At 39.2% G+C, this 14860-nt stretch overlaps 1 protein-coding gene and 1 pseudogene across 6 annotated transcripts in view; both read right to left on the bottom strand.

The window, feature by feature from the left end:
* RAB3GAP1 (RAB3 GTPase activating protein catalytic subunit 1) overlaps nucleotides 1-14860 on the bottom strand; it is a 142813-nt gene that overhangs the window by 27384 nt on the left and 100569 nt on the right. For all 6 annotated transcript variants that reach the window (XM_053596676.1, XM_053596678.1, XM_053596679.1 and 3 more), the window contains 2 exons: nucleotides 11279-11416; nucleotides 6710-6937 (listed from right to left, as the gene is read on the bottom strand). In XM_053596676.1, the coding sequence (XP_053452651.1) occupies nucleotides 6710-6937; nucleotides 11279-11416 (366 nt within the window). The remainder of the gene's footprint in view (nucleotides 1-6709; nucleotides 6938-11278; nucleotides 11417-14860) is intronic.
* LOC128590379 (eukaryotic translation initiation factor 3 subunit J-like) lies at nucleotides 1857-5256 on the bottom strand (annotated as a pseudogene).

Below are 14860 nucleotides of genomic sequence, written 5' to 3'. Positions count from 1 at the left end.
AGTGGGTAAGGCACTGGCCACATATACCAAGGCTGGTGGGTTCGAACCTGGCCTGGGCCAGCAAAAACAACAATGACAACTACAACAAAAAATAGCCAGGAGTTGTAGTGGGCACCTGTAGTCCTAGCTACTTGGGAGGCTAAAGCAAGAGAATTGTTTAAGCCTAAGAGTTTGAGGTTGCTGTGAGCTGTGATGCCATAGCACTTTACCCAGGGCAACCGCTTGAGACTCTGCCTCAAAGGAAAAAAAAAAAAAAAAAGAAAGAGATAGAAATAAAAATCAAATCTGGGCGGCGCCTGTGGCTCAGTGAGTAGGGCACCGGCCCCATATACTGAGGGTGGCAGGTTCAAACCTGGCCCTGGCCAAACTGCAACAAAAAAAATAGCGGGGCATTGTGGTGGGTGCCTGTAGTCGGGAGGCTACTCGGGAGGCTGAGGCAAGAGAACCGCCTAAGCCCAAGAGCTGGAGGCTACTGTGAGCTATGACGCCACGGCACTCTACCGAGGGCAACAAAAAAATAAAAAAATAAAACCAGCTTTTCAGCATTAAAAAAATTGTAATCCCTACTTTCTATTTTCATTTACCTGGTAAATCTTTACCCATCATTTAATCTGTAGCCTTTTGAATCATAGCATCTCTGGTTTATAGTACACAGCTAGGTTTTATATGACTATTTTATGTTGTAATTATTCTCTGTGATAGAATCTTGGAAGTGGATCTCATGGAGGTAGAGAGTAGAATGGTGGTTATCAGAGGCTGGGAAGAGAACAAGGCTTAGGGGAGATGACATGTTGTTTAAGGGGTACAAAAAATAAGTTCCAGTATTTAACAGAATAGCAGAATTGTAATGTCCCCAACGTAAAGAAAAAATAAATACCTGAAGTGATAGAAAACAAAACCAAAAACCTCTGGTATTTAGGAAGAATTAGATTTCTATTCTAGTACATATCTTCACATTAACACTTTTTTCCCCCCTCACAATAGTGATTTTAATAAATTAGTTGCTTCATAAAACACTGCAGATGTCATAATTGTTAACATAACAATTTACCAAACTGTAGTTAACTGGTGCAGTTTGCTGAGCATGTTTTATAAAGGAAAAGAAATGCCAAACCCCTGTTAAAAGTTGTTCCATTGCAGGGCGGCGCCTGTGGCTCAGTGAGTAGGGCGCCAGCCCCATATGCCGAGGGTGGCGGGTTCGGACCCAGCCCTGGCCAAACTGCCAACAGAAAAATATCCGGGTGTTGTGGCGGGCACCTGTAGTCCCAGCTGCTCGGGAGGCTGAGGCAAGAGAATCGCGTAAGCCCAAGAGTTAGAGTTTGCTGTGAGCTGTGTGATGCCACGGCACTCTACCCGAGGGCGGTACCGTGAGACTCTGTCTCTACAAAAAAAAAAAAAAAAAGTTGTTCCATTGCAACCTAGAAGAAAGGAGATTTGTCTCCCCCTTCTGAAGCATTCCATCAGTAGAAATAATCTGATAAATAAAAACCAGACAGTCTATGAACTCAAGAGATTCCACAACTTGTAATGCAATAATGGAGAGGTTTATCTCCTTCAGCTTCAAAGTTGGAGGGTTTTGGTCATTTAATTTTTATGAAGCTATTGCTTTTCAGCCGCAGCATCTTCACTCTTCTTCACAATGTATTTTTAATATCCTCACGCTCAATTTTAAGACAAAGCAATTTTTTTTGCAGTTTTTGGCTGGGGCTGGGTCCGAACCCGCCACCTCCAGCATATGGGGCCGGTGCCCCACTCCTTTGAGCCACAGGCGCTGCCCGACAAAGCAATTTTCTTTTTTTTTTTTTTTCTTTTTTTGGTTTTTTAGCCGGGGCTGGGTTTGAACCCGCCACCTCCGGCATATGGGACCGGCGCCCTACTCCTTGAGCCACAGGCGCCACCCCCCGACAAACCAATTTTAATACTAGGTGCACACCACATGTCCTTGGTGCAAACTGCTTTTCTTGACAAGTTATGAGTAGTCCAAGGAGGTATGGTTAAGGCTGTATTACTAAATGGTGCTAGTAAATACTACACAATTTTTTATCATGTCACAAACTTTTCTTTCCAATTTAGTGACTGCTGCTATGGAATCAGATAGCAACAATGACATTATTAGGGGTTTTTTTTGTTTTGAACTATGATTTAGTAGTGACTGCGGTTCCCAATTTTAACCTCTTGGCAGCAAGATCCAAGTTCCCTCATTTGCACATTCGCAACTAAGTGTCAAGGGGTTAAGTAACCAGCACAAAAGATATTGCGCTTCTGATTGTGGCATTTGGCAGAACTGAAAGGAAATTGTGCTACATGTTGAAGGGATTGTGGGCAACATAAAGAAGACACCAGGAGAAGATAAACTGTCACATGAGTCTTGATGGTCTAGTAATGTCCTCCATCATAACCACCATAATCCGCCAGATCCTCTATCATGCTGGCCTTTAATCCCCCTCCAGGAACCACACCTATCTTCTTCTTTTTGGCTTTGTTTTGCTTTTCTTGCTTCTGTTTTTCACTGCAAAGCACAGTCAATGAATTGGTAATCTTTTTTAAGTCATCGATTTCCAATGAAATACACACATCTCGAACTAAGACTTCCAAAAAACTGGCTTAATATAGTGACTTTTCATATTGTGTAATTTTGAAGATGGGTTCATAGCATCTATTCCAAAAACTGTATTAAAACACTGAAAGTTTCCTTTGCTAATTCAAGGTCTGACTCTTCCTGCAATTTCTTTAAACCGCAGTTTATCTGCTAATTGTTCTTGGTGTTAGCACTTCAGGTTCTTCTAACCTCTTTTTAATTTCTTCTTGCCTTTTTTCTTCTGTTGCCGTTCTTTCTCTTTTATCTTCTCTGCTATTTTTTTCTTTTCTGAAATTTTTACTTCTGGTTTTACTTCTGCTTCCTCTTTTTTTCATCATCATCATCATCACCATCCCAGTTATCCTTGACGCCCTCATCGCCTTCTCAGCGGTCCCCGCCGACAGCACCGCCCAGACCTTCCGCAGGGGCTCTTCCCTGGAGTCCCCAGCCCTGCCGCCGCTATCTCGAACTGGATGTACATTAATACTTTTTACAGCACCTTTTACAGTTTTAATGAGAACTCCCATATATCTTTCCTTATTTTACATTTGGCCTGACAATTTTAAGTGGCATCATCTGATTACCACCTATTACCTATGTAAAAATCAATGCTTTATTCTACTTCCTCCCCCCTTTTCCCTTTTTATCCCAATTTTTTAGTAGCACTCTTCCCACTTTGTCTAAACATATCACTTTTACATATTCTTCTTCTACTGCGTCCCATGTTTCAGAGCGAAAACAAGACTTTAAGCTCTAAAATTAAATAAATGAAATGCTCACCATAGTCCTTTGCCAAAGTCTCCCTAGCGATCTCTTAATTGGATGAAGTTCATCCTCCTACACATTATGCTTTTCAATAAGGTAGCCAACAGAGACACACGGCCATTTAAAAATTCAGTTCCTATGGGCACCCCCCTCCCTTAAGAGTTCCTATGTTATACTAGTCACATAACAAGTACACGTTAAAGCCACATGTGGGCAGTGGCTATCACTTTGTGATAAAGTGAAGTAAGTAGAAGTAAAAACTACTTCTAACAATCCAGAAAGTTCTACTGGATAGTGCAGTTCCAGTGGATTCCCTAGGAAAGGCAAGTGTCTAATATTGTATGTGTAACAACTCAGGGAAAAATGTTTTTTATAGGCTGAATATAAAATACTTGATTCACACTTTTTCCCCTAAGTTTCTTGAAAATGTTGCTCCATGTTGCTTGCTTTGTATGTTGCTTTTGAGAAATATGATGCCCAATTCTCTTGCCCATTAAGTTATTTTCATCTTTTTGCATAGAGGTCCTATAGATGTTCTTTTTTAGGAGTTACGAACTAGTACTGGCGGCATCTGTGGCTCAGTCGGTAAGGCGCTGGCCACATACGCCAAGGGTGGCGGATTCAAACCCGCCCCGGCCAAACTGCAACAAAAAAATAGCCGGGCATTGTGGCGGGCGCCTGCAGTCCCAGCTACTTGGGAGGCTGAGTCAAGAGAATCGCCTAAGCCCAGGAGTTGGAGGTTGCTGTGAGCAGTGTGAGGCCACGGCACTCTACCGAGGGCGATAAAGTGAAACTGTCTCTACAAAAAAAAAAAAAAAAAGAACTAGTACTGTTACAATACTGCATTATGGAGTTTGTTACTCCTGGTCAGTTTTCCCCTGTACTTGGTGAGCTCTTTCACTGTGTAGATTCAGGTTTTCAGGTTTTCTTGGATTGCAGTTTGTAAATTCAATCATGCACTGCATAACAAGGAATGCATATGTGACAATGGTCCCATAAGATTATAATACTGTACTTTTACCATGCCTTTTCTATGTTTAGATATGTTCAGATACACAAATAACTGCCACTATATTATAACTGTCTACAGTATTCAGTACAGTACCATGCTATGCAGGTCTGCAGCCTAGAAGCAACAGCCCATAACCACATAGCCTAGGTACCCAGTAGGCTACACCATCCGAGTGTGTGTAAGTACACTCAGGATGTCTGCACAATGATGAGACTGCCCAACAATGCATTCCTCGAAATGTATCCATGTCATTGAGCCACGCACGACTACATTAGTTCTGCCTTAGTGTTCTGATTTTTCTTCTTCAAGGACACTGATAAATACATGAGTATTATTTCTACTCCTCTTATCTCATTTCTATTACTTTTTCTCTAAGTCCCTTTACTCCTTTATCTCATTCTCTTGGCTGTTTTCCTGCTTTTTTTCAATGCCTTTTATTAAATTTAAATATAAATCTATTCTCTTTTAGGCTCCTTGCAATTTAAACATAAATCTATCCTCTCTTCACTTTCAATATGCTTGTCATTTTCTTCCACTTCTGTTTAAATGAAATCAGCTGTGAATTCATTTCTTTGTGGGGTTTTTGGTCCGTTTCTTTTCTTGGTTTTAATATTTCTAATTAAACGTGGTTTTTCACATCCTCCATAATTGTTTGAGGATATCTGATTCAGTATAGAGTGTTATGTTATAATTTTCTTCTGCTCTGTGGCTCATTTTCTGAGAAATATTTTCATTAACTGAAATAATTCGATTAGCATTTTCTGTTTCTCTTTTAGTCATCTTGTATGGATGTGGTCAGTTTTCTTCTACTCCTAGTAGTATCACAGACAGAAAGGGGCCTTTTCTGCAGTTTCTTTAATGGACTGACGGGCTGGAAGAACTTGTCTCCTTTCTTTTTCATTTCTACAATATCCTTATTTTCCCCTCTTATTCCTTCCTTTCCATCATTGCTTTATCCCTGTGGGGTTTCTTTCTCTATTTGATTCTCTTTAAGGTTCCATTTCTAGTCCTGTTTACGTTTAAGTCCCTTCCCTGCAGCTAGTGCCATGAACTACCAAGCCCTAGCTGTGTTTAGTATTTGGCATACATGTTAGGTTTTCTCTTTCTGGGGTGACTTTGTGTTTTGTCTAAGTCCTCTGCATCTCTGGGATCTTTTTCTTTCAGTGCCCCCACATGCTATACACACAGGCTTGTAGCAGTGGGAGCTCCACTGGAATTTGGCTTATTTGTGTATTTACTATCAATTTGAAGGTCATTGTAATCTCTATCTTCTAGTAATGCTAAATGCATGGATTTATTTACTTATTGATTTTATGTGTTTTAATTTGGGGGGGGTGGAGAGGATAGGAGGATGTGTGGGGCAATTTGGTATCAGGTAGGTACCACTATTCTCCATAATTCCGTATGTTTCTTAATAGTTGCAAAGCAGTCCACTAAATAGATATACTATAATTTATTGATCTAAGACCCTATTGTTGGAAATTATGGTTGTTTCTACTTTACCAGTTAAGAACTTCGTTGAACATCATTCATGTAAGTAGATCTTTGTGCAATTCCTCACGTATTTCCTTACTAAATTTTTTGGTAGTAAAATTGTTAGGTCAAAGGACAACCCCCCCCCCCCCCACTTTTTTTGAGACAGTCTCTCACTATGTCACTCTTGGTTGAGTGCCGTGACAACATAGCTCACAGGAACCTCCAACTCTTGGACTTAAGCGATTCTCTTGCCTCAGCCTCCCAAGTAGCTGGGACTACAGGCGCCTACCTCAGAGTCCAGCTATTTTCTGTTGCAGTTGTCATTGTCGTTTAGCTGGCCCAGGCTGGATTCGAACACACCAGCCTCAGTGTAGTGGCTGGCGCTGTAATCACTGTGTTGTTGGGGCTGTAACCACTGTGCTACAGGTGCTGAGCCGCCCCCCCCCCCCTTTTTATTGTTTAGGATTATTGAGGGTACAAAGAATTAGGCTACACTGATGCATTTGTTAGATAAAGTCCCTCTTATGGGGAAAGATTTTATGGAGAAGACTTCCATGGCAACTGCAACAACAAAAATAAACAAATAGGACTTAATTGAACTGAAAAGCTTCTATAAGTTAAGGAGACATGCCCATTTTTAATGCTATTAACTTACACTGTGAGATAGTCCAATGGTAACCAGTCTGCATAAACTTATACATATCTTTTCTTTGGCCTATTTGCAACTAATTCTAACATTGTAAGTGTTATAAAAGACTTACTTAATTTTAATCCTTTGCTTCTCAAGTGGGCCCAAAGTTCCTATGTCCATAACTGAGTTTCTAACATGCAAAAATGGTAATTAGCAGTCTAGTATTGGAGATTTAAACCTTAATTACCTTTTCTGCTTCCCGTGTATCATCAAAGAGTCTCCTTTGCCTTCTAGCAGGAATTGGCTTAGCTGTTTCCCAAGCTTCCACCCACATATTGCTTGGAATCTTCATTCGGGCACTCAGTTCTCCTTTCAGCACCATGTTGCCCTTTTCATCAATCACCTCCTCTTCAACATAATCCCGGGGTGAATACCACCTCACAAAATCTTCCAGAAAACAACCTGGATTAGCTGCCTAAAATAAGATAAAAAAAAAAATTCAGCAGAATCAAATAAAATGAACAGTTATTGATAAGCCTATTTGGAAAATCATACTTTTACAAAAAGCCTATCTAATATTTACGATACAATACGTAAAACAGGCCAGATGGTAAAGTGCCAAAAACATTTTATTTTTGTTGTTTCAATTTTATTGAAAACATTCTCATTTGATGAATTTGGGAATACAAACTTGATGTGACATCATTTTCTTAAACAGATTATATGTTCCATAACTTAGTTTAAAATTGCAGTGTAATAACTACTTGATACTTACAAAAGTAGCAAATAAGCTCAAGTAAATAAAACAATACACAACATGTAAGAACAACACAATGATGGATCTTACAAGGGTATATGTGAAACTTGGTAAACGGTCTGTGAAGCTAGTGAATGATGCCCCATGATTATATCAATGTACACAGCTATGATTTAATAAAAAGAAAAAAAACACAATGATGGAAAAGTGCTGCTCCTCTTTTCCTCAATAAATCAATACTAGTATTATAATAAACATCAGATAACCTAAAAAATGTTCTATTCATACATCAAATTCTTGTGCTTTACATAACAAATTACCATCACATAAATTGGTTTTTGTGCTGTTTAAAGAATTGGAACTCAAACTATTGTTTTTCAGACTTTTAGAAGCAAACTGATTAAAGTTTTATTCAGTGGATAATTCTATATACTTAATGATGATGGATGTCAAAAACTTTTCAGTGATTCTACTCAAGCCTGGAAGAAAAAGGCTTCATAGTGTTAGTGGTAAGGCATAGAGGTCTTTTTGCAAAGGTCCCAGTAATGTGCTAATAGAGTACTGATGATGAGCCTGAAAACCAACATAATGAGATGGTTTGCCTTCAATGTGAAGGGCAAAACTGCCAATTTCTCCCTATGGGGCTCACTGCTACCTGCTTCACCATCCTTACCATCTTAGGACATCCCCTGAGGGCGTGAAGAATCAGAGGAAGGTCTTTCACTGTCAACATAAACTTCTAAGGGTTATGACACAGTCCATGGCAAAAAGAACTGCTGTAAATTGCAATGGGTCACTCAGTATTTAGGATTCATGTACAAGCATCTAGATCTTAACCAGACAGCACCATACTCACAAGAAAATATCCTGGGAAACTAAACTCAGTATTTGGTTTCGGATGTGCCTTGAGAGCCAAATAGGTCTTGAGTAAAGAAAGCAAACTTACAAAAAATAATATTCAACTCACGCACTACAGATTAAAGAAAGACCTTTCAGACTCGGCACCTGTAGCTTAGTGGCTAAGGCACGGGCCACATACACCCAGCCTAGGCCTGCCAAACAACAATAACAACTACAACAACAGCAAAAAAAAAGTAGCTGGGCATTGTGGCAGGTGCCTGTAGTCCCAGCTAATTGGGAAGCTGAGGCAAGAGAAATCGCTTAAGCCCAAGAGTTTGAGGTTGCTGTGAGTTGTGATGCCACAGCACTCTACCTATGGTGACAGCTTGAGACTCTGGCTCAAAAAAAAGGGCGGCGCCTGTGGCTCAAGGAGTAGGGCGCCGGTCCCATATGCCGGAGGTGGCGGGTTCAAACCTAGCCCCGGCCAAAAACAAAAACAAACAAACAAACAACAAAAAAAAAAGACTTTCACACCAGACTTCTCCCTTCTGGTTGTCCTTACTATGGCAGGCTGAACATAACAGCTACCAAGAGAGAGTCAAGGCTCACTGCTGCTACCATTTATCTTCTTTTTAATGTTTAAGGTATGTAGTACAAGGCCATGCTCCAGAATCTGCCCTGTCCTTCTGGAATTGTGAGATGTAAGTACTTCAAGCACAGATTAGCACTTATCTAATGCTCTGGGGACTCCCTTAGTATTAACTTAAACCATCTCTAGTAAAAAAGGTAAAGGCAGCCATGTCTATTTTAGAGTGCTACGTATTTTCTTAAATATGCTATCCAATTCCTAATAGGGCCAGATGTCCAAGTTGGCTGCTTGAATTACAATCAGTTTTCTGATTTAAAAAAATGTAATACAAGATTCATAGGTGCCTAGGTTAGTCCAAAAGAATCTACTGATCACAGTTTTGCTGAAGAACGTATTATAAGACATATATAGAACCTTACCATGAAAAACTTCCACAGTTCCTATTTAGAATCTCTTCCTATACATGCCTCTACAAAGATACTACAGCAGGACAGGGACAGATAAACATGAAGGTAGCTGGAGGTTAGGTGGAAAACAACTGCTGTGGAGGCTGGTATCTCCTGCTGTGCACACACACTGTAATTTGGTTTTGGACGTGCCTTAAGAGCCAAATGGCTTATTTCTGTTCACTATACAAACTGTTTTAAAGCAACATCTCTTTCTTGTCATATGGCAGAAAAGAATTCACAGATTTTTTTGTATCTTTTCAGTCTCTATGGAAAACATATAGTTCCTAAGAGGTTTACTAAAGATTTTTCCTTTTAGTGAAGATGGGTAAAATAAGCAGGTAATAAAAGCCTCTCTTTTGTTGTCACTTAAAGCTGGTAGAAGGGAAGGCTGAAAGTGGCATAGGTGTCCATGTAGTGTTTATGTTTACAAAGAATACACCAAGTATTGCAGAGAAAAATCAAACTCAGGTGGATAACATAGCCAGAAGCCGGACTGAGAGGGAAGATGGAGGTCACTACATGTTAAGAAGGAAAAGTCTGGGCTTGGGAGATAGTTCGGAGTATCAGCAGTAGGAAAAGAGGTCCTGTGGCCCACCAGGCTACCCACTTGTAGTTTGGCTTTGTTTTTTAAAATATATATGGACTTGCCTTTGCTTCCAAGAATAAATAATTCAAAAATAAAAGTCTTCTTTTCAGCTTGGCACCTTGTAGTTCAAGCGGCTAGGGCACCAGCCATATACACGGAAGCCGGCAAGTTCAAGCCCAGTCTGGGCCTGCCAAACAGTAATGACAACTACAACCAAAAAAAGCCTATAGTCCCAGCTACTTGGGAGGCTAAGCAAGAGAATCGCTTAAACCCAAGAGTTTGAGGTTACCGTGAGCTATGACGCCATGGCACTCTATTGAAGGCGATATAATGAAACTCTGTCTCCAAAAAAAAAATAGTCTTTTCATTCTTAGGTTTTTAAGCTAATAAGCCAGATGTCACTATCCCCTTAATTCTGTATGTTCTAGGCACAGGCCTAAAACTAAGCCTAAAATGTTGATTTGCTGGTAGTAAATACCTACATACACATCCTAAATGGTGACTCTTCCAAGAAATCTTCCATGATCCACTCAGCAGTTGGTCACTCTTTTTTTTTTTTTTTCTTTTGAGACAGAGCCTCAAGCTGTCACCCTGGGTAGAGTGCTGTGGCATCATAGCTCACAGCAACCTTCAACTCCTGGGCCCACGTGATGCTCTTAATCCAAGTAGTGGGACTACAGGCGCCCGCCACAACACTCGGCATTTTTTGGTTGCAGCTGTCATTGTTTTTTTTTTTTTGTTTTTTTTTTTTTTGTAGAGACAGTCTCACTATACCGCCCTCGGGTAGAGTGTCGTGGCGTCACACAGCTCACAGCAACCTCTAACTCTTGGGCTTACGCGATTCTCTTGCCTCAGCCTCCGGAGCAGCTGGGATTACAGGCGCCTGCCACAACGCCCAGCTATTTTTTTGTTGCAGTTTGGCCGGGGCTGGGCTTGAACCCGCCACCCTCGGCATATGGGGCCGGCGCCCTACTCACTGAGCCACAGGTGCCGCCCAGCTGTCATTGTTGTTTGGCGGGTCTCAGGCTGGATTCGAACCCGCTGACTCAGGTGTATGTGGCTGGCGCCTTAGCCACTTGAGCCACAGGTGCCAAGCCAGCAGTTGGTCACTCTTTTGACCTTGCCTTCTTAAGAGAGCTCATCACATAATAATTATTTAAATATATTCTCCCACAACCTCAGTAGACTGTAACTGAGGGTAAAGACCTTATTTCTTAACTCATCTTATCACAACACAAGGCACATAGCAGACACTCAAAGGTTTGTTAGTAAAACAATCTATATTCAACCTAATGGTTTCCTAAAAGCTTTGCATTAAATTAACTAAACACACAAAATGCACATATAGAAATGATTTGATTCTTAACTTTCAACTGTTAATAACAGATTGACTCTTTTCCTTTTTTAAACTTAAGTTTGACATAGTTTGACTATGTCCTTTGGGGGATGGTGACAGGGTGTTATAACTAATAATGAAATCCAAACACTTAACAAAAAAAGACATTCAGGCCTTCATACCACTTATAGAGTGACTTTCACAGTTTCATCCCAGAATAGCTCAAAATAGACCCCAGAGCTCTGAAAGTGTGACCTACCTTAAAGGACTCCATATCTGAGAGCAGACAGGCACTCTGCATGCGTGCTCGAAGGTGAGCCCCTTCCGCTGATGTACCTAATTTAGCTAAAACCTCAGACTGCTCTTCTAGCAGATCTTCTGTCATAGGTGCTGGTTCCTGTGAAGTGCAAAAGGACAAAGCTCATGAATATACCTTTTTAGACAAAGCAGAACTATAAAAATAGAATAAAGAAACAATTTCAGCTCTAGCAGTCACAAGATATGTATTTTTTAAAAATTGAGAGAAATATACAAGTTTTTTTGGAACGTACATTTAAAAAGTAACAATTTAAGAAGAATACATATGGTTTTCAGGCTTCTTCCCCCTCACAGATAAGATTACTACAATTTCTCTTCACAAGGATTGATGATAAAAGGTAGAGAAATTTGGGTCCACTGCACTACATTTTCTTGCCTGTGAATAATAAATAAATGAAGTCCTAATGATATTTTTATAAATGTCATCACTAGTTGCACCAAAGTTTTTATTATAAGTAATAGAAATGGTTTATTTCAGAAAAAATGGGAAGGGACTGCTGTAACAATGATCATCCCAGGTTATAGAATTCTGAGTTTTTGTTTTCTTTTCTCTACAACAAACATATACCACTTTTCACTATTTTACCCAATAGTACCAAGCAAGAGTCTCACGCTGATACTTTTTTAAATAAAAAAATAATGCTTTTTACTTTAGTGCTTTCTTTTTCCAGAAGTCTATGCTCAGTTATTTCAGATACTTGAATTTTTACATTTGAATTTATATGTAGGTTGTCTAAATTTATTTCAAATTCTTCTTTTAACACACAGCTTATGTATTTAGAAATTAATTTTTATATTTTATTTTTAGGTAGATCTAGGCAAATTTTTAGTCCATTTTACTTTCCTTAAAGTTAATTTTGTTTGAATTATAACCATTAAAAATTTATGTATGAAATAGTTAGGATTCAAAATGTTTTGATGAGCTATTTGTTAGTGGTATATCCATGAAGGGACAACTAAATAACAAAAATCTATGAACCATTGATACATACATGTGTGAACTGCAAAATAATTATTTGAAGTGAATTCACACACACAAAAAATTTACATAAAATTCTAGAAAATGCATATTAATTTTTTTGTTTGTTTTTAAGAGGAAAAGAACAAGGCTCAGAAAGGAAGCATAGCTTGTACTAGCAATACTATTAACAAATTGTGGTGCCAGGGTATAAATCCAGTTCTGCCAGATCCTGAAACCCAGGCCTATAACAAGAACTCAATACCAAGTGCATTCTCCATAAACACAGATTTGGTTTCTATTATAGCATTAGAAGATACTCTTAATAATACCAAAATTTTACCAATGAAAAACCTAAAATCTGATTTATTTTATTAAAGATATAATAAAACAGGGTGGCGCATGTGGCTCAAGGAGTAGGGCGCCGGCACCATATACCAGGCGTAATGGGTTCAAACCCAGCCCCAGCCAAAAACTGCAAAAAAAAAAAAAAAAAGATATAATAAAACAAATAGCATAATGGCTGTGAAACAAACAATAAAACTAATCTAGTAAATTGTACCTAGCAAAGAAACAATATAAGCATAGATAATAAAGTTAATAGAATATACATTTTAAATTATCACTTATCTCCCTGTAACTGATAATCTATTAAAATTCATAACTATTAAAGCACATCATATATCATAAAAATTCCAAGTTGAGGATTTAATGGAAAGCACAGATCTCATTGTAAAATATTATAATTTATCAACATACTTCAGAATATGAAGACTAATTACCAAAAAAAGTAATCCTTACATCCTGAGAAGCAATATAGCCACTTATATAAGAACAAGTCCTCAGAATTATAATAGCTAAAAACTAAGTACTTACTTTTAACTAGACACTATGTTATTCACTTATCACATGTTATTTCATTTAAAACGCACTATTAGGCTCAGCAGCGCCTGTAGCTCAAGTGGCTAAGGTGCCAGCCACATACACCAGAGCTGGCAGGTTCAAATCCAGCCCAGGCCTGCCAAAGGACAATGACAACTACAACCAAAAAAAAGCCGGGTGTTGTAGCAAACGCCTGTAGTCCCAGCTACTTGGGAGGCTGAGGCAAGAGGCAAGAGAATCACTTAAGCCCAGGAGTTGGAGGTTGCTGGGAGCTGTGATGCCACCAAATCTCTGTCTCAAAAAGAAAAAAGAAAAAAAGAAAACTCACAATTATCTAATGGTGTACATATTACTTATGAACACATATTAGAGTTGAAAAAACTAAGGTGAAGAAAGAATTAATAACTATTCTAAGTCACACAACTATTAAGCAGTAGAAATGGAATCTAAACTCAGGCAATCTAACTCCACTGTGTTCCTAACAATTATATGCTCTATGACTCCTTAAAGATTTGGTGAGCTTAAAATAAATGATTGAAAATTAGACCTAGAACAACAACTACCAGAGGCTAAGCACAAGGTATGTGCATGACAGGGGGATGAAAAGAGGTTGGTAGGGTGGTGGCCACATATACACACACACAGGCTAGCGGGTTCAAATCTGGCCCAAGCCAGCTAAACAATGACAACTGCAACCAAAAAATGGCCGGGCGTTGTGACGGGCACCTGTAGTCCCAGCTACTTGGGAGGCTGAGACAATCCTTTGAGCCCAAGAGTATGAGGTTGCTGTGAGCTATGATGCCATAGCACTCTACCGAGGGCAACACAGAGCGACTCTTGTCTCAAAAACAAAAACAAAACAAAACAAAAAAAAAAGAGGTTGGTTAATGGATACAAACATACAGATAGAAGGAGAGATTAAGTGCCAATGTTCAATAGCATAGAAGAGGGACTATTGTTAACAACAAAGTATCGTATACTTCAAAATATAATTAGCTAGACGAAAGGATTTAAAATGTTCCCAACATACAGAAATGATAAACACTTGAGGTAATGGATACCTTAAATACTTCTACTTGATCATTACATGTTCTATGCATGTAACAAAATATCACATATACCCCATAAAAATGTGTAAAAATTATGTATCAATAAAAGTTTTTAAAAGAATACTAAATTTTAAATAAAACTGTTAGCATTGACTTATTCAATGAAAAAGAAATTCCACTGTTGGCTTGGCGCCTGTGGCTCAAGCGGCTAGGGCGCCAGCCACGTACACCTGAGCTGGCAGGTTCAAATCCAGCCTGGGCCCGCCAAACAACAATGACAGCTGCAACCAAAAAATAGCCGGGCATTGTGGTCCCAGCTACTTGGAAGGCGGAGGCAGGAGACTCGCTTGAGCCCAGGAGTTGGAGGTTGCTATGAGCTGTGACGCCACAGCAATCTACCCACGGTGACAGCTTGAGGCTCTGTCTCAAGAAAAAAAAAAAAAAAGAAATTCCACTGTTGCTCTACAATAGCATTTTCCCTAAAAGAAGTTCAGAATAACAACTTGATTTCATCAATAGTTACAATGTGTCAGTACAATCAACTTATGTGCAAAGGCAAATCAAGACTCTCAGAGGAAATTAGAAAGTTCAGAGGCAAGAGAGAATACTACATTTATAGCATAAAAACTGTTTT

The sequence above is a fragment of the Nycticebus coucang genome, chromosome 7, assembly GCF_027406575.1.
Source record: "Nycticebus coucang isolate mNycCou1 chromosome 7, mNycCou1.pri, whole genome shotgun sequence".
Classification (NCBI taxonomy): Eukaryota; Metazoa; Chordata; class Mammalia; order Primates; family Lorisidae; genus Nycticebus; species Nycticebus coucang.
Note: the sequence above shows the minus strand (reverse complement) of the source record. Positions and strands in the feature narration are given on the sequence as shown.